General features: G+C 39.2%; 1 protein-coding gene across 1 annotated transcript in view; it reads left to right on the top strand.

Annotated features, from left to right (window-relative positions):
* Nucleotides 1–20,150, top strand: part of LOC126236022 (uncharacterized) — a 158,650-nt gene that overhangs the window by 37,305 nt on the left and 101,195 nt on the right. The window contains exon 4 of the mRNA XM_049945044.1: nt 12,262–12,453. Within this exon, the coding sequence (XP_049801001.1) occupies nt 12,262–12,453 (192 nt within the window). The remainder of the gene's footprint in view (nt 1–12,261; nt 12,454–20,150) is intronic.

Here is a 20,150-nt window from a genome sequence, read left to right as displayed (position 1 = left end):
CTGGGTCAGCCACACAAGTTGCCTGACACACCCACAGTGACCACAGAGGTACAACAGGTTAAGAGAAGGTTTACTATCTTTTGGTTCAAAAAGTTGCATTTTTGGATCCATAAAAGTGTTTAGAATCCACCCCTGAAACAGTTTTTCCCAATACGGAATGGAAATGTTTGCTAGTCACAGTTGAACAAAAAAATGCACCTGCCTGAAATTGGCCTTTTTCATGCACCAGTTTTTTCTTTTGGAGGATGAGTTACTGTACTGGTGATTGGGAGGAAACAAACAAAATTCAAATGAAAGTTTGAATGCGTGTGTTTGTAAGTTAGCCCCCAAGCATTTGCATTCTGGTGCAAAGACTGCGGAGACTGCAACTTTCCTGGCAGTGAGCAGCTTCAGTGAAGTGTATTCAGCAATTCTGAAGACCATGGCAATGATGGATGTCACCCTGGCACTCTATTTGACACAGTTCGCCAAGCATTTGAATGACCACTGGATTCAAGCCCCCGAAAACTGCTTGTCACCAGCCATATGAACTGCTCTGGAGCTGCGCAGGATGCCCCAGATCGAGCCGAATTCCCTCTGTGAGGAAGAGGAAGGACTAGTTTATGGATCTGGAATAGCAGATTGAACATAAATTGCATAATATTGCATTTATATGTAGTCAAAACTTCAAACGCATTTTTCTCGAAATGACTTTCTTTTTATCAAATGGTGTGTTAACTTCAAATCTACTGAACCGATTGGCATGATTCTTTGTTTCTGACAAAGCTAACTAAATTGTCTAAGAGTTGTACCACTTTTATTCCGATCCATCAACTATAAATATTTTTACTTGGCCGATGAAGTCGAAAAATCAATGAAAAAAACCCTATGTTTTTTCAAATGGCCATCATTTTGTTTCCTATGGTCCAAATAACTTAAGCGAGGTACAACTCCTAAAGAATCTTATATACTTTGCTAACATCAATTCAATTTTGATTTCAGACGAGCCAGCCGAACTGTGTCATACTGCGAATGGAGGTCTACATCGAAATTTTGTTTCCTTCCGACGGCACTTCCACCTTTGCTCTTCGACATTTCTGCTCGAAAAAATTCTAGTTTGTAGAGGAAATATCAATAAACATTTTGACCAAATTTTACACTGATATCAGTAACACATCCTGAGAAAAAAATTCTCAAAGAACATGTTTTTTTCGGGCCAAAGATAGTAAACCTCCCCTTAATAACATGCCTTATGCTTGGACACTTCCCCTCCCCCCCTACACCTTACTGCTATTTCCCTTGGGACTTGTTTATTATGTCTCATATTGAGAATGTGATTAAGTTTATGTGTAAATATCTTTTTTAATTGTGCCTGTCTGCAACTCAGTATGTCCTATTTATGGTAAGCAGCCATCCGCCTCTTCTTACACTGTTGATATTTCTACCTAGAGTTTCCATTGTTTGAGTTTATCAGAAAATCCAGTGAGTCAACGTTTTGTGAATTTTGTTGTATACAGTATGGGAGCACAGCCCAGATAAAGCTGTCTCACCATAATATCAACAAATCTCAGGAGTACGCATACATGCTACAAGCTCAAAAACAACCAGTGTGCCTTAGACATCTCAATTATATTTGTGTTAACCACAACATGAAACTCACTTCTCAATATCTTTTCTCCTTAAAAACAGTTGTAGATGATAAGAAAGTAACTACAGATAAACAATGTAAGAAAAAGACAGATTTCCACTTACTCTAAAGGTGACATGTTAAATTGCAGACAGGAGCAACTAAAAGACACTTACCCTATGCCACTCCCAATCCCAACCCATTGCACCAAGGATCATATCCCTGTGGAAGACCCAGGTGTAAGACCTGCCCAATCCAGCCACCCAGCAATTCCTATTCCAGTCCTATCACAGGCTTAACCAACACCATCAGAGGCCAGGCCTACTGTGAAAGCAGTCATGTCATATACCAACTTTTCTTGAATCACTGCAGAGCTTTTTATATTGGTATGACTACCAACCAGCTGTGCACCAGCATGAAAGGCCACTGCACAGAGTAGACCACCCTGTAGCATAACACACAGCTCAACATAACATGCTTGATTTCAATGGCTACTTTGCTACCCAAGCCATTTGTGACCTCCCCTCCGCCACCAGCTTTTCTGACTTGTCCAGATGGAAGTTATCCTTACAACACATTCTCCACTCCCAAAGTTACCCTGGCCTCAACCGGCAGTAACATACTGTTTCAGTACATCCATCCTTCTGACTGGAGGTCTGAGAGACCCGTTCACTTATGTAATAAAATGGAATGTCTACAGCCATTGTTGCAATGTTATCTATTGTATGGATACCTGTTTTGGCGCTTCAGCACATGATCTTCAGGCCTTAACTGATGCTGAGGGATTAACTCCAGTCCCATACACAGTTCATCAACATCTAAGAACTGGTTTTTGCAGATTACCTGTCACAACGATGCTGTTCCTTCAGAAGGGACTCAAATATTTGCTTGCTGTGCAAGGATTCTACCAGATTGCCTGTATAGGTACTCTATCTTTCAAAATTGGTTTTATCAAGCCATTAGGCAAATGCATAACTATTCACTTGATGAGTGGGTTTAATTTTCAACTTCCTGTTTTAAAATTTCATTGTTAAAGTACGATGCAACCTACAAACTTAGTGAGAAGAATTCATCTTTCGATGTCTGAAAAGTTAGCTTGAGGCACACATGTGCTTCCTCACACAGGTGGCTCACTGACATGTGAAGCACAGGGTGGAGCTTTTGGCTAAAAGCTTTGCGATGTCACGTACAATCTGGCACTGTTCGCAATGTCACACATAGTGGCAATAGAACTTTTTTACTTGTATTTTTGGCCATATTCCTTATAGAGAAGGAGTGAAATGCTGGTGTCTCCAAGCTGGTGGAAGTAAACTTACATTGACAGGCTTCTCGTTGTTCTACATGTTTCTAGTAGGTAGGCACAGGGGTGATAAAAGCATTACAATGAAGAACTTCAGTGCTTCGTACGGCAGTGTTATCTCATATATGTTCTTGTTGTGGTCTTCAGTCCAGAGACTGGTTTGATGCAGCTCTCCATGCTACTCTATCCTGTGCAAGCTTCTTCATCTCCGAGTAACTACTGCAACCTATGTCCTTCTGAATCTGTGTAGTGTATTCATGCCTTGGACTCCCTCTATGATTTTTACCCTCTGCATTTCCCCCCAGTACTAAACTGGTGATCCCTTGATGCCTCAAAATGTGTCCTACCAACTGATCCCTTCTTTTAGTCAGGTTGTGCCAAAAATTCCTCTTCTCTCCAGTTCTATTCAGTACTTCCTCATTAGTTATGTGAACTACTACCTAATCTTCAGCAGTCTTCTGTAGCACCACATTTCAAAAGCTTCTATTTTCTTCTTGTCTAGACTATTTATCATCCATGATTCACTTCCATAAACGGCTACACTCCACACAAATACTTTCAGAAAAGACTTCCTGACACTTAAATTTGTACTCAATGTTAGCAAATTTCTCTTCTTCAGAAACGCTTTCCTTCCCATTGCCAGTCTACATTTTATATCCTCTCTACTTTGACCATCATCAGTTATATTCCTGCCCCAATAGCAAAACTCATCTACTACTTTAAGTGTCTCATCACCTAATCTAATACCCCCAGCTTCACTTGATTTAATTTGACTGCATTCCGTTACCCTCATTTTCTTGGTGTTCATCTTATATCCTCTGTCCAGTCTGTTCAACTGCTCTTCCAGGTCCTTTGCTGTCTCTGACAGAATTACAATGTCATCCGCAAACCTCAAAGTTTTTATTTCTTCTCCATGGATTTTAATTCCTAGTCCAAATTTTTCTTTTGTTTCCTTTACTGCTTGCTCAATATACAGATTGAATAACATTGGGGATAGGGTACAACCCTGTCTCACTCCCTATTCAGTCACTGCTTCCCTTTCATGCCCCTCAATTCTTATAACTGCCATCTGGTCTCTGTACAAATTGTAAACAGACTTTTGCTCCCGTATTTTACCCCTGCCAGTCAACATTGTCAAAAATTTTCAGTAAGTCTACAAATGCTAGAAATGTAGATTTGCCTTTCTTCAATCTATCTTCTAAGATAAGGAGTAAGGTCAGTATGGCCTCACGTGTTCCAACATTTCTATGTAATCCAAACTGATCTTTCCCAAGGTTGGCTTCTAACAATTTTTCCACTCATCTGTAAAGAATTCTTGTTAGTATTTTGCAGCTGTGATTAATTAAACTGATAGTTCAGTAACTTTCACACCTGTCAACACCTGCTTTCTTTGGGATTGGAATTATTACATTCTTCTTGAAGTCTGAGGGTATTTCGCCTGTCTCATACATCAAGCTATCAGTAGTTCTAATGGAATGTTGTCTACTCCCGGGCCTTGTTTTGATTTAAGTCTTTCAGTGCTCTGTCAAACTCTTCACACAGTATCATATCTACAATTTCATCCTCATCTACGCCCTCTTCCATTTCCACAACATTGCCCTCAAAAACATTGTGTTTGTATAGACTATCTATATACTCCTTCCACCTTTCTGCCATCCCTTCTTTGCTTAGAACTGTTTTCCATCTGAGCTCTTGACATTCATACAGGTGTTTCACTTTTCTCCAAAGGTCTGTTTAATTTTCCTGTAGGCAGTATCTGTCTTACCCACAGTGATATATGCCTCTACATCCTTACATTTGTCCTCTAGCCATCCCTGCTTAGCCATTATGGACTTCCTGTCGATCTCATTTTTGAGATGTTTGTATTCCTTTTTACCTGCTTCATTTACAGCATTTTTATGTTTTCTCCTTTCATCAATTAAATTCAATATCTCTTCTGTTACCCAAGGATTTCTACTAGCCCTCGTCTTTTTACCTACTTGATCCTCTGCTGCCTTCAGTATTTCATCTCTCAAAGCTACCCATTCTTCTTCTACTGTATTTCTTTCCCCCATTCCTGTCAATTGTTCCCTTATGCTGTCCCTGAAACTCTGTACAACCTCTGGTTTAGTCAGTTTATCGAGGTCCCATCTCCTTAAATTCCCACCTTTTTGCAGTTTCTTCAGTTTTAATCTACAGTTCATAACCAAAAGGTTGTGGTCAGAGTCTACATCTGCCCCTGGAAATGTCTTACAATTTAAAACCTGGTTCCTAAATCTCTGTCTTACCATTATATAATCTATCTGATACCTTCTTGTATCTCCAGGATTCTTCCATGTATACAGGCTTCTTTTATGATTCTTGAACCAAGTGTTAGCTATGATTAAGTTATGCTCTGTGCAAAATTCTAACAGGTGGCTTCCTCTTTCATTCCTTACACCCATTCCATATTCACCTACTACTTTTCCTTCTCTTCCTTTTCCTATTACTAAATTTCAGTCCCCCATGACTATCAAATTTTCGGCCTCTCGTCACTATTTGATTTTTTTTTTTTTAATTGCATAATACATTTCTTCAATCTCTTCATCACCTGCAGAGCTAGTTGGCATATAAACTTGTACTACTGTGGTAGACATGGGCTTTTGTCTATCGTGGCTACAATAATGCATTCAGTGTTCTGTTTGTAGTAGCTTACCCATGCTCCTATCTTTTTATTCATTATTAAATGTACTCCTGTTATACTCCTACTTGATTCTGTATTTATAACCAGGTGTTCACCTGACCAGAAGTCTCATTCCATCTGCCACTGAACTTCACTAATTCCTACTATATCTAACTTTAACCTATCCATTTCCCTTTTTAAATTTTCTAACCTACCTGCCCGATTAAGGGATCTGACATTCCACGCTCCCATCCATAGACTGCCTCTTTTAATAGGGTTCATATATTTCATTGAGGGAGAGGGTGGGTGGCAGAACCTGCCCTGTTCTCATTGCCCCATGCATTAGTACTCGTGTTTGACTGATCTTCCCCCCCCCTTTTTCTTTTTTTTCTGCTGGCACATTCCTCGTGGGGGAATTCCACCACTTATTTTGTGGACAACAATCCTGTTTTATGTTCAATGGGATGGCTTTTCTTACAACTGGAAGCCCAGCCATATGTGTGACAAGATACTGCCCTAATTCTGTCTGCAAATGCTTCAAAGTCCTCCCCGCTTTTCTGTCTAAGGATGGACAACAGATCATGGTAATAGCTAACTCCATGCTTGCTGCTAATGCCTTTGCCAATAATTCAAAAGTGGGTGCTTCCTGCAGTGCATATACTGACTCAACGTAAGTTTGTGCATCACCGAGAACCTTCAGCTTGGCAGCATTTAACAAAAATGGCCTGGCAATATACACGTACATCCCACATCTCTGATGTGTTACATTTTTGCCTGTTTTTCCAGCAAAAGAAGGTACAAAAGTTATGGCTGGAAGCATACTGGGTATAGCTGGTACTAATGTTTCAGGTTTAACCGTAGGGGCTCTTGAAGGGCCTGGAGTTGCTGCATTTTTGGCAGCTCTAGCTTCATGTTCATGAGTTTTCATGGTAAGCCACTCCTGTAGCTCTATTTCTTCAAGTGCCAGGTTGCTTATCTGCTGTTGCAGTAAAGTAATGTGATCAGGCTCATCTGTGGACATGGTTTTCTCATCTCTGCTTAGCGAGGACTTAAATCAGACATGATTACAAAACTGGAACTGAGACTGAACAGATGTACACAAAAAGATATCTCACTCTATTCTTGCTGATGAAAAGATCCCTCGGGGGAAGTTTTCTGGAGTTGTTAACTAGCAGAATGCTTTGCAGTGACACTTACGCCACGTGGAAGTGGCGATGACTGCGGTGGCAACGGCCTGAGCAGTGACACAGCAGCGGCACTGGCATCAGTGCTGGCGACAGCACTGGAGATGGCCCGGAATGGCATGGTGCATCCATCAAAGTGATGCAGACTGTGGCAGTCCATGAGATGCCAACAACTTGACTGTGCTTTGCTTGGGTGGTGAGGGGGTGTTGCTGATAGCTTACTTGGCGCAGTTACTTAGCTGTCCTGACTGACTCCTGTGGCAGGTGCACTCAGCATGCAAACTTATGTGCAAGGACACCAGGCACACATCCAACACAGGTGGACATGTAATCTGCAATGTGGTACTGCAGGGCACATGTGTGTACCAGCTCATGTGAGTGCACAGGAGAAGTTCGGGTGGACGTAATGGAGGTGATCCCACATCATTACACCACTTTTAGGTGGCAGGATGGGTTAATGAGCATAAGTGGGCATCCAGGACTGTTAATCTGCAATGAGGTACTGCAGGGCACATGTGTGTACCAGCTCATGTGAGTGCACAGGAGAAGGTCGGGTGGACATAATGGAGGTGATCCCACATCATTACACCACTTTTAGGTGGCAGGATGGGTTAATGACCATAAGTGGGTATCCAGGACTGATCCTGTTCATGCTAGTACATGGAATGAAAAATAGAGTTGCCAAAAATGGTGATTTATGCTCCTTTTCTATGGGGTACATTTGGTCTACTGTCTACTATGACCACGGAGGGAACTGTACATAGTGTAGAATGAAGGCTTTCACGACCGGGTGACATGGCTGTTGATATACTTTCCGGGATGTGAGGTCGTGGTCCAAGAACTTTTCTGCTCCTTACGTTTCGTCCAGAACTGCGCTGGACTTCCTCAGAGGCACTGCTCCGCTGTCTTGCCGACTGACTGGTCAGGTGTCTGAGAGCGACTTATATATTGTGAGAAAGGGGGGCGTGGTTCAGGTGACACGTGATGAGCAGTGATAATCCATAGCAAAGATAAGGTTGACTATCGATTACCACCTTGTCCAAGATAAAAATGGTTAGCAATTTTGTAGAACCACTGTCCATATGTCGCTAAGTTTCATAGCCTCCTCTTTCCTATTGAAATTATCGTGATGTTTATAAATTTTGATAGCTTCTCTATATAGCCGTGGATAGTAATTTAACATTGTAGATAAAACTTCGGTATCCGAAAACTTCACTTGGTGGTTGCCTGGTTGAAGAGCATGTTCTGCTACAGCTGACTTTTCTATTTTTCCAAGTCGACAAAGACTTTTATGCTCTTTCAGTCATGTGTTTACGCTTCTTTTGGTAGTACCAATGTAAACTTTACCACAGGTACATGGAATTTTATACACACCGCATGTCGACAGGGGAGGGCGTTTATCCTTCACAGATCGTAGTACTTGACTTATTTTCTTTGTTGGTTTAAAGATCGGTAAGATTTTACGAAAACATGACATAAAACCGATCTTTAAACCAACAAAGAAAATAAGTCAAGTACTACGATCTGTGAAGGATAAACGCCCTCCCCTGTCGACATGTGGTGTGTATAAAATTCCATGTACCTGTGGTAAAGTTTACATTGGTACTACCAAAAGAAGCGTAAACACGTGACTGAAAGAGCATAAAAGTCTTTGTCGACTTGGAAAAATAGAAAAGTCAGCTGTAGCAGAACATGCTCTTCAGCCAGGCAACCACCAAGTGAAGTTTTCGGATACTGAAGTTTTATCTACAATGTTAAATTACTATCCACGGCTATATAGAGAAGCTATCGAAATTTATAAACATCACGATAATTTCAATAGGAAAGAGGAGGCTATGAAACTTAGCGATACATGGACAGTGACTCTACAAAATTGCTAACCATTTTTATCTTGGACAAGGTGGTAATCGATAGTCAACCTTATCTTTGCTATGGATTATCAGTGGCTCTACAAAATTGCTAACAATTTTTATCTTTGACAAGGTGGTAATCGATAGTCAACCTTATCTTTGCTATGGATTATCACTGCTCATCACGTGTCACCTGAACCGTGCCCCCCTTTCTCACAATATATAAGTCGCTCTCAGACACCCGACCAGTCAGTCGGCAAGACTCAGCGGAGCAGCGCCTCTGAGGAAGTCCAGCGCAGTTCTGGACGAAACGTAAGGAGCAGAAAAGTTCTTGGACCACGACCTCACATCCCGGAAAGTATATCAACAGCCACTGTACATAGTGATGGACAGCATTTCACTCTCTATCAGTGGAGTGGGCAGACACATTTGTAGAGTAGGAGGGCTGGTAGACAAGAGAGCGATCTGCTGCTGAGGTCACTGTCTCACCGGTCAGCCTGCACACCGCATATGACCGATCTCTGCTCTCCCATTGTTTGGCTTTCATCCTTCTGAAAGTGTTACTTGCTCAGCAGCCTGAGAATAATGTCACTAGCTCAGCAGAATCAAGTGTGGGATCCATCCCCAGTGCTGCAGAGCTGCTTATGTAACTTGCATCAGGCCAGTGAGATGCAATGGTAGTCACAAGAAAAATATTCCAAAATTTGGAAACAAAAATAATGCTCTTTTTTTACCCTTAACACCACATTGGGCTGCACAGTACAATGCTGTTTTGCAAAGAAATTATTTGATAATGTGAGGCTAATGCTCCATATTTCATTCATTCTCATTCTCTGTCACTGCACAAAATATAGACACTATACACATATCATGATGTTACAGTACACACACTATCAGCTGATGTCAGAACTTTAGCTGCAGTGTCTGGTTTCCATTTTGTCGACAGCAGCTTCCATTTGCTAGCCTAAAAAGCTCAGTCAGCAACCCTCTAAAACAAGTGAAATGTTTAGCTTAGAAAGCGGATAAATTTTTAGTATGATGTACTGCATAGCTTTGCTTATTGTTATTATTATTGCTACTACTACTCCTATTATTATTATTATTATTATTATTATTATTATTATTATCTGTCAGCAAAAAATGAAAAGATGTCTCTGCTGCACTTGAATACGAGCCCAGTCAGTTGTCACTGTACTGTTGCTTAGAAATGAACATAAACAGTATTACATAAAGCTTTCAAACTATATTCTCATTTATATCTCCATTCACTCTGCTAAAACTGCCATAGCTCACAGTAAAACTCAGACTCCCTTGGCTAAGATAACTACTTTTATAGTGGTGTGTGACATCATTGTTACTGCATCCACCAAGCCATGCATCAGAATTACAGTTTCTTTTGAATCGAATTTTAATTTGTAAAGTTTTAAATGTCACTGAACTCCAATTTTCAGTGGCTCAAAAGTTCACAAAATCTATCATCCACAATAACTGTATGTGACTGCAAATAAGAGGTGGTTATGACATCAAAAATATTTTAATAATGTTCGGTAAGGAATGAAACTGAGTAGCAAGTTAAGAGAAGATCACAAATTATTGAATGTCTGGATTGCAGGGCTCAGATTGTAAGAAAGGAGGGAGGTTAGTCTTGCTGTTAATAGAAATGTACCCCAATGCAACAAGTGAGCAAGAAGAAACTTGCTCACATGCAAGAAGATGAGGAAATGAAATTTATCAACAAGAAATGACTTGAGCTCTTTTTTTGGAGATTTTATGGCATTAAAAAAGAGGATTGAAGCTCTCTTAATGAGTTATGAAATACTTTTGATTGCAGGCACATTATATTAGCATTTATGCATTTGAAAATTGTCAAAATTTACATCTAAAACATGTTTTCCCCAATTATTTATTTTGTTGTGTGAATTTAATTTAAATTTATCTATTATATTAATGCCAATGTCCTTGCTGCAGTGAAGACACCGGTTCCCATCAGATCATCGATGTTAAGCACTGTCGGGCTTGGCTAGCACTTGGATGGGTGACTGTCTGCATCTGTCAAGTGCTCTTGTCAAGTAGGGTGCACTCAGCCCTTGTGAGGCCAATTGAGGAGCTATTTGATTGAGAATTAGTGGCTACGGCCATGAAAGCTGACAATGGTTGGGAGAGCAGTGTGCTGACCCCTCGCTCCTCCATATCTGCACATCCAGTGATGCCTACCAGCTGAGGATGACATGGTGGTTGGTTGCTACCATTCGGGCTTCTGAGGCCTGTTAGGAAAGAGTTTTTAGTTTTGTTATATGAGGGTCATTCAGTAATTAAAGAGACAAATTGGTCTGGAGAAAAAAGCATTCATTTTTACAAAGCAATACTTTTTCTACTTTTCAACACAATCCCCTTGAACATTTATGCACTTGTTCCAGTGGGCTACAAGATTTGTTATTCCGGCCGCAAAGAAATCTTTATCTTGATGATTGAACCAATTTCCCACAAACTTTTTCACATCCTCCTTGTCCTGGAACCTCTTCCCACGCAATGCCTCCTACAGTGGACCAAACAAATGGAAATCACTAGGTGCCAAATCAGGACTGTAAGGGGGATGAGGCAGTACTTCCAAGCCCATTTTGTTGATGGTTTCACAAGTTGGTGGAGCAATATGAAGAAGTGCGTTGTCTTGCTGGAGAATCACATCTATTCTCTGAGATCTATGACCTCTCTCTCTCATGGCTGGCTTCACCTTGTTTAAAAGCAAATCCAAGTAGTATTGGCTGTTCATTGTATGCTGCTCTTCATGATAATCACAAAAAAGTGGACCTTCAGCATCCCAAAACACCATCAACATGACTTTTCCTGCTAATGCTTGGGTTTTGAATTTTTTCTTGACAGGGGAGTTGGTATGCTTCCACTAAATGCTTTGTCTTTTTGATTCTGGCTCATAATAGTGAACCCAAGTTTCATCACAAGTTAAAATTTTGTCGAGGAAGTGCTCTCCCTCTCTTTCACAACGTTCGTTTAGCTCTGTGCACACTCTCAATCTGGTTCCTTGTGTAGCTGTGTCATCTCCTTTGGGACCAGTCTTGCACATGTTTTGAGGTACTTCAGCTTGTTACAGATAATGTTATGAACTGTACCTTATCAACTATCATTTCCACAATCACATGGCGGTTGGCATGAATGATGGCACCAATTCGACTTTCAAGTGAGGGAGTTGAAACTGCAAGTGGCTGGCCAGAATGATGTTCATCAGTCACTGAGTCATGACCATTTTTGAACTGCTCTACCCACTTGTAAACATTTGCATGATTCATATGACCTTCATCATAAACTTTGGACATTATTCAGTATATATTCAATGGTTTCTTGCCTTCAGCAAGTAAAAAACGAATAACAGCACATTGTTCAACTAATGTGGACGTTTCAAGTGGACTTGCCATCTTGAAATGTATTTTTGAGGTTATAAACAAAACAATGTTGATATGTTAGCTGATCAGGGCTCATCCCAGTGATGCCATCTTAAAGCCATAAAAGCACCATACTTGCCCTACTAGCAGTCTTTTCCCCAGACAAATTTGTCTCTTTAATTATTGAATGACCCTTGTATTAATGAGTCATTATAGTAAATACAAAAATGTGTCACAACACTGACCACTATAAACCTGATTAATAACATAAATATGTCTTTCCAGGAAGCATACAGAAGGTCGGCATCCCAGCACTAGATTTAATCTTAAGCTATGCAAGTGTGCTAAGGCAGCTTTGTGGCTGGCAGAAAAACTCAGAGCAGGAAACAATCTTCCCTCCGAATGTCGATTTGTAGTGGCTACAGGATCACTAGCATGCTTCTCTGTAGCTGTTCTCGCAGACGCTCTATCTGATCGGTAAGCATCATTATGACATGAGTTCTTGACACACTGATTCTCTGAATGACATATTGTGTCCTACACAACTTCTTCATGACAAATATATTTAAATATTTTATGTGTTTGTAGATACAGAGAGAATTGTGATCCAACAGAATTAACTGAAGAAAATTGTACTATGCAGGAAACAACACATGTGAGGCATGCTTTGATCACAACATTTGTTCTGGCCCATTCCTTATGTGGTGTATGGGTTGTATCTGAAATAGACAAATTAGTAGCAACTGTGGAAAGACGTTCAAGAAAACTGTTGTTCCATTTAGCACTTCAGAATGACATGTCAGCACCATCTGCACAAACTCAGCAAACAAACAGCAGTGTGTTGGTTGACTAGTTCAGATTCAGATAGTGATGGTGAGCATCAGAACTGCAAGTAGCTATTCCAGATTGTGTGTATATGTTGGAGTGGTTGATCTTGAGAAGCATTCTTTTTTTTATGAAGCTTTGCTATATTTGTTGGCGTATGCAAACTTGTCCAAAAGTCAGTCTTAGAGTTCTGAAAGTACCCACCAGTTGCACTGAGAGCGTCGGCATCTACATCTACATCTACACGCTGCAAACCACTGTGAGACGCATTGCAGAGGGTCCATCCCATTGTAAAAGTTTTTAGGGTTTCTTCCTGTTCCATTCACATATGGAGCATGGTAAGAATGGCTATTTGTATGCCTCTGAGCATGCAGTAATTATTCTAACCATATCTTCATGATCCCTATGTGGGCAATACACAGGGGTTGTAGATATTCCTAGAGTAATCATTTAAAGACAGTTCTTGAAACTTTGCTAATATAATTTCTTGTTATAGTGTATGTAGTGCTGCAAATCTCTTAACAAGTACTGTGTTTCTGTTACTGACAGGTTGGAGTTAACAGGTTTTGTAAACAGTGCAATGGAGTATCTGAGACCATTCTTTACAAATAGCTCCAGTAAAATGGATATGTCACTCATGTCTCCGTAAGAAGTAGCATCCATAATAAAATCTTTAAAATCTAAGTATTCTAGTAGTTATGATAAAATATCAATGAAGTTAATCAAAGAGTGCACATGCAAGTTGAGTTCTGTCTTAAGTTATTTTTGTAATCAATCTCTTATCAGCAGAACATTTCCAGACTGACTGAAATATACTGAAGATAAGTCTCATTACAAGAAGGAGCATAAAGAGATACATCTAACTATTGACCAATTTCACTTTTCCCAGATTTTTCAAACGTATTTTAAAAGGTTGTATTCAAGTGCCCTGTTAAGCATCTGGCCACAAATAATATATAGTCCAAGTCACAGTTTGGGTTTCTTACGAGTTCAGATATAGAGAAAGCTATTTACACATATAGTGGAATGTATGTAATTCATTAGATAATAAATTAGAGGCTGCTGGCAATTTCTGTCACCTGTATAAAGCCTTTGACTGTGTGACCATAGATTTCTCTTAAGTAAATTAAAATATTATGGTGCCATTGGCAGTGTGTGAAATGGTATGAGTCGTATCTATCTAACAGGTAAGAAACAATCTACTCACCAAGTGGCTGCAGAACACACACATAAAAGATGGTGTAATTGGCAAGGTTTTGGAGCCAGGGGCTCCTTCTTCAATCAGAATGGTTGAAGGGGCAGGAAGAAGAGTGAAGAAAAGGGCTAGAAAGGGATAGAGAGGTCTAGGAAAAGGGGTAGATTTCAGGAAAGTCACCCAGAACCGCAGGATAAGAAGGAAAGACCAATTGTTGGTGACTGCATAAGACGAAATGCAGAGAGAAAAAAAATCTCATGCGATGCAGTCCCCAATAATCAGTTTTTCCTTCTCATTCTGTACGGTAGATCTCCTCTGACCCACAGTTCTGGGTGACTTTCCCAGAATCTACCCCTTTTCTTAGACCTCTCCAGCCTATTTTCTTCACCCTTAAACCCCTGTGCCTGAAGAAAGAGCCACTGGCTCCAAAACCTTGCCAGTTAAACTGCCTTTTATGTGCATGTTCTGCCGCCGCTTGGTGTGTAGATTTTTTATCTACCCAATTAAATAATTTTGTCAATAATTGATTGTTTTCATTGTTATAAAAGGAAACAAAGGGTGTCATAGCAAGATACCTGTGCAGTAAAAAGTCAGTCCTCATCTGATTGGAAGTTAATTACATGTGGTGTTCCTCCAGCTTCCTTCTTGGGTCTGTTGCTTTTTCTTTTGTACATTAATGATCTCTCATCTGTTACAGTGCCAAATGATAAGTTTGTTTTGTTTGCAGATGATATCAACATTTCAATAAGTAGGAAGTCAAGTACAGATTTAGAAATAGCTGCCAATCAAATTTTCACTGACATTAATAGATGGTTTAAAGCTAACTCACTGTCATTACACTTTGGAAAGACTCACTATATGCAGTTCAAAACATGTAAGAGATTTCCTTCTAGCATGTGTATAACATATGAAGACATACAAATTGAAGATGTTGACAATGTTAAATTTCTGGGATTTACACTTGATAATAAATTCAGTTGGGAAGGGCATACCACAGAACTGCTGAAAGCCTTGACAAGTTTGTATTTGCAATGTGAATGATCTCAGATGTAGGAGACATAAATATAAAAAAACCTTGCATACTTTGCTTACTTTCATTCTCTTATGTCATACAGGCTCTTATTATTGGGTAACCTGTCAAACCGAGCAAACGATTTTAGTGTGAAAAAGCGTGTAATAAGAGTATTTGTTCCCCAATGAAATTTTTTTGCAAGTAAGATATCTCTATTTCTAACCAATAGCTCAATATATTTGTGGTTATTCCTGGTACGCGGAGCGGCGGCGATCATTAAATAACACACCAACTTACATTAATACAACTTTATTATGCGAGAATATTTACAACATCTTATACAGTTGGCAACACAAAACAGAATGGAAAGCAATATGGTGGCACACAATAGGTCCGCATGGGTCAGAGAGCCTGCTATGACAGAGATATATCACTCGTAGAGTCGATAGTCACCACACATTGATATTATACTAGGAATAACAACAGTCTAAATAAGGACCTAAAATCACTTACCTTGGTCCAAAATGGGGTCCAATATTCAGGAACACACATTTTCAATAAATTGCCAGCAACCATTAACAACTTGGTTTCAGGTAAAGTACAGTTTAAACAGAGCTTGAAAGACCTTTTCATAGACAACTCCTTCTACTCTATGATGAATATCTTAACAAGGACAGTTAATTGTTTTAGGGTAAAAATGTCTGTTATATTTCAGTTTTGACAGCACTTTGTCACAACAGTCAAGATTAGGTATTTTGTGTTTGATGAATTTATTAAAAGTGCATAACTATGTTCTTTCTGACAGTGTATTAATTTTGTAAATGTTGGCAGTTCCAGTTTACTGTAATGCACTCGCCTGTTTTGACAATCTCCTGATAAATGATCAGGGTAGTGAGTATTATAGTCAAATATTTTTCTTTTTTTGTGTTATACTTTCTGACTTGTTCTACAACCATGAGAATCATTTCATTTTTGGGTCTGTGGAATGAGAACTGAATCTAATCTAATAGTTTACATCTACCTTCAAGAGTCTTTCAGTTCAATTCCTTTAGTATCTCTGTGAAACTTTCCCATTGGTTAAACAAACCAGTGACGAATTGTGCTGCCCTTCTTTGTATACACTCAATATCCCCTGTTAGTCCTATATGGTACGGCTCCCACACACATGAGCAATATTCTAGAACCAGTCACACTAGTGATTTGTAAGCAATCTCCTTTGTAGATTGTTGCACTTCCCCAGTATTCTGCCAATAACTGAAGTCTACCATCTGCTTTGCCCATGACTGAATCTATGTGATTATTCCATTTCGTATCCCTACACAGTGTTACACCCAGGTATTTGTATGAGTTGGATGATTCCAACAGTGACTCTTTGATATTATAGGACAAAATGTTTTTCCATTCTGTGAAGCACAAAATTTTACATTTCTGAACATTTAGATCAAGTTGCCAACCACTGCACCATTTTGAAATCTTATCAAGATCTGACTGAATATTTATGCAGCTTCTTTCAGATAGTACTTTATTATAAATAACTGCATCCTCAGCAAAAAGCCAGATTTTACTATTAATGTTGTCTGCAAGGTCACTAATATATAACATGAACAGGGTCTCAACACACTTCCCTGGTGCTCACCTGAAGTTACTTGTAAACCTGACGATACCTCTCCATCCAAAATAACATGCTGTGCCCTCTCTACCAAAAAGTCCTCAGTCTAGTCACAAATTTCACTTGTTACACCATATGATCATACTTTTGATATAAGCATAGGTGTGATACTGAGTCAAATGCTTTTCGGTAATTAAGAAATACATCACCTACCTGATCTGCATGGTGTGTAAGGTACAATAAGTGTAACACAAATTATTATTCTCACCTTCTTCCATCAATACAAAATAACTTCTGATAAGTGTATGAACAATATTTTATGACTTTTTTATTTCAGGGAACTAATAACTAACAAAGAGACTACAGTTATTTCACACAGGACACTGCAAGTGCACACACCACCAATGCATGTATGTGAATGCTATGAAATGTCTGCATCTATATGTACATCTACAATCTGCAAACTGCTGTTAAGTGCAAGGTAGAGGGTATGTCCAATTGTAGCAGCTGTGAGTGCATTTTTCTGTTCCATTCACATATGGATCTAAGGAAGAATGTTTAAATGCCTCTGAGCACTCTGTAATTAATTTAATATTTACCTTATGATCCCTATGATATTATATTCCTAGAGTCATTATTTGAAGCTGGTTCTTGAAAATTTGTAAGTCTATTTGGTATGGTGCCATACACTTGAGCAGTATTGTAGGATGGGTCATATCAGTCATTTGTCAGCAGTCTCCTTTGTAGACTAATTGCATGTCCCTAGTATTCTACCAATAAACTGAAGTCTACCACCTGCTTTACCCATGACTGAGGCTATGTGATCATTCCACTTAATATCCATAAAACATGTTACACCCAGGTATTTGTGAGAGTTAACCAGTTTCAACTGTGACTCGTTGATATTCTAGTCACAGGATACTATTTTTTTTCTTTTTTATGAAGTGTGCAATTCTACATTTCTTTGATGATATGATAGTTCAGAATCCTTCCCCATAATCAGTTTCCTATCTACCTTGGCATCATACTGGATTACACCCTGCCTTTGAAAATACCTGGAAGCAATGCCAGCTAAATCCAACATATGCTACAGTATCCTGCATAAATTGTGTGGCAGGAGGTTGGGAGCATATGCTTCTACAATGAGAGGGTTTACAAAGAGTAGTCTATGGCGTGGCCCCTTACTTACCTCGCATTTACCACAAATCTCTCACCCAGCACAAGATCCCAAGTGACTAGAAGAAAGCAAAAGTGACTTCAGTTTATAAGAAGGGTAAAAGAATGGGCCCATAAAATTACAGACCAGTATGTTTAACATTGGTTTTCCGCAGAATCCTTGAACTTATTCTGAGTTCAAATGTTATAAATTTCCTGTAGTCTTAAAAGCTTCCGTCCTTGAATCAGCATGGTTTTAGAAAGCATCACTCATCCAAAACTCAACTTGCCCTTTTCTCATGCTGTGAACTGTAGATGGAAAGCAACAGGCAGATTTCATATATGTAGATTTCTGAAAAGCATTTGACACAGTGCCCCACTGCAGATTGTTAATGAAGGTACAAGCATATGAAATTTATTTATTTATTTATTTTTATTTTAATAAATAAATAAATAAATAAAAAGGTACAAGCATATGAAATAGGTTCCCAGATATTTGAGTGGTCCAAAGTCTTCTTAAGTAGTAAAACTCAGTACATTGTCCTTGACAGTGAGTGTTCATCAGAGACAAGGGTATTGTTAAGAGTGTCCCAGGGAAGTGTGAGAGGACTGCTAATGTTTTCTATATACACAAATGATCTGACAGACATGGTAAGCAGCAATCTGTGGTTGTTTCCTGATGGCGCTGTGGTGTGTGTGGGAAGGTGTCAAAGCTGACTGATTACAGGACAATACAAGATGACTTAGACAAAATTTCTAGTTGCTGTGATGAATGGGACCTAAGTTCTAAATGCAGGAAAGTGTAAATTAAGTTAATGAGGATGAGTAGGAAAAAGAAGCCCATAATTGTAAGATACACCATTAGTAATGTACTGCTTAACATAGTCTTGCCATTTAAATGTCTGGGTGCAAAACTGCAGAGCCATGTGAAGTGGAACAAGCATATGAGGATTATGGTAGGAAAGATGAATAGTTACCTTGGGTTTTTTGAGAGAATTTTAGAAAAGTGTGGTTCATCTGTAAAGGAGATCACATATAGGATGCTAGTGCAACCTATTCTGGAGTACTGTTTGAGTGTTTGGGATCCACACAAGGTCAGATTAAAGGAAGACATCACAGAAATTCAGAGGCTGGCTGCTAGATTTTTTGCTGGCAGATTAATTTCATTTATCTTTCTGTTACTTTTCTTTTGTCCATTTTGATGTTCTTTTTATAGCTAACTTTAACTTTTATTCAACTGCTCATCTTAATATACAATTTATTGTTCCTCTTACTGGCTCCTCTCACAGCTTATGTTTGCTGGTTGTTTAACAGTCTATTGCATCACACATTGTGCTGCTTGTTTTATTGCATGTTTTATATCTATTTTATAACTAATTGTACATAAAACTTGATGTATTTGTTTTCTTAGCTCCTTGTTGTTGTTGTGGTCTTCAGTCCTGAGACTGGTTTGATGCAGCTCTCCATACTACTCTATACTGTGCAAGCTTCTTCATCTCCCAGTATGTACTGCAGCCTACATCATTCTGAATCTGCTTAGTGTATTCATCTCTTGGACTCCCTCTACAATTTTTACCCTCCACACTACCCTCCAATACTAAATTGGTGATCCCTTGATGCCTCAGAACATGTCCTACCAACCGATCCCTTCTTCTAGTCAAGTTGTGCCACAAACTCCTCTTCTCCCCAATCCTATTCAATACCTCCCCATTAGTTGTGTGATCTACCCATCTAATCTTCAGCATTCTTCTGTACCACCACATTTCGAAAGCTTCTATTCTCTTCTAGTCCAAATTATTTATTGTCCATGTTTCACTTCCATACATGGCTACACTCCATACAAATACTTTCAGAAACGACTTCCTGACACTTAAATCTATACTCGATGTTGACAAATTTCTCTTCTTCAGAAATGCTTTCCTTGCCATTGCCAGTCTACATTTTATATCCTCTCTACTTCAACCATCATCAGTTATTTTGCTCCCCAAATATCAAAACTCCTTTACTACTTTAAGTGTCTCATTTCCTAATCTAATTCCCTCAGCATCACACGACTTAATTTGACTACATTCCATTATCCTCGTTTTGCTTTTGTTGATGTTCATCTTATATCCTCCTTCCAAGACACTCTCCATTCCGTTCAACTGCTCTTCCAAGTCCTTTGCTGTCTCTGACAGAATTACAACGTCATCAGCGAACATTAAAGTTTTTATTTCTTCTCCATGGATTTTAATACCTACTCCAAATTTTTCTTTGTTTCCTTTACTGCTTGCTCAATATACAGATTGAATAACATTGGGGAGAGGCTACAACCCTGTCTCACTCCCTTAGCTGGAGTAATTTGACTATCTGATGCACCATAAATGTCCAAGTGCTTA

This window comes from Schistocerca nitens, chromosome 2 (genome assembly GCF_023898315.1).
Source record: "Schistocerca nitens isolate TAMUIC-IGC-003100 chromosome 2, iqSchNite1.1, whole genome shotgun sequence".
Taxonomy (NCBI): Eukaryota; Metazoa; Arthropoda; class Insecta; order Orthoptera; family Acrididae; genus Schistocerca; species Schistocerca nitens.
The sequence above is the reverse complement of the archived record's forward strand: the minus strand, read 5'-3'. Positions and strand labels throughout refer to the sequence as shown.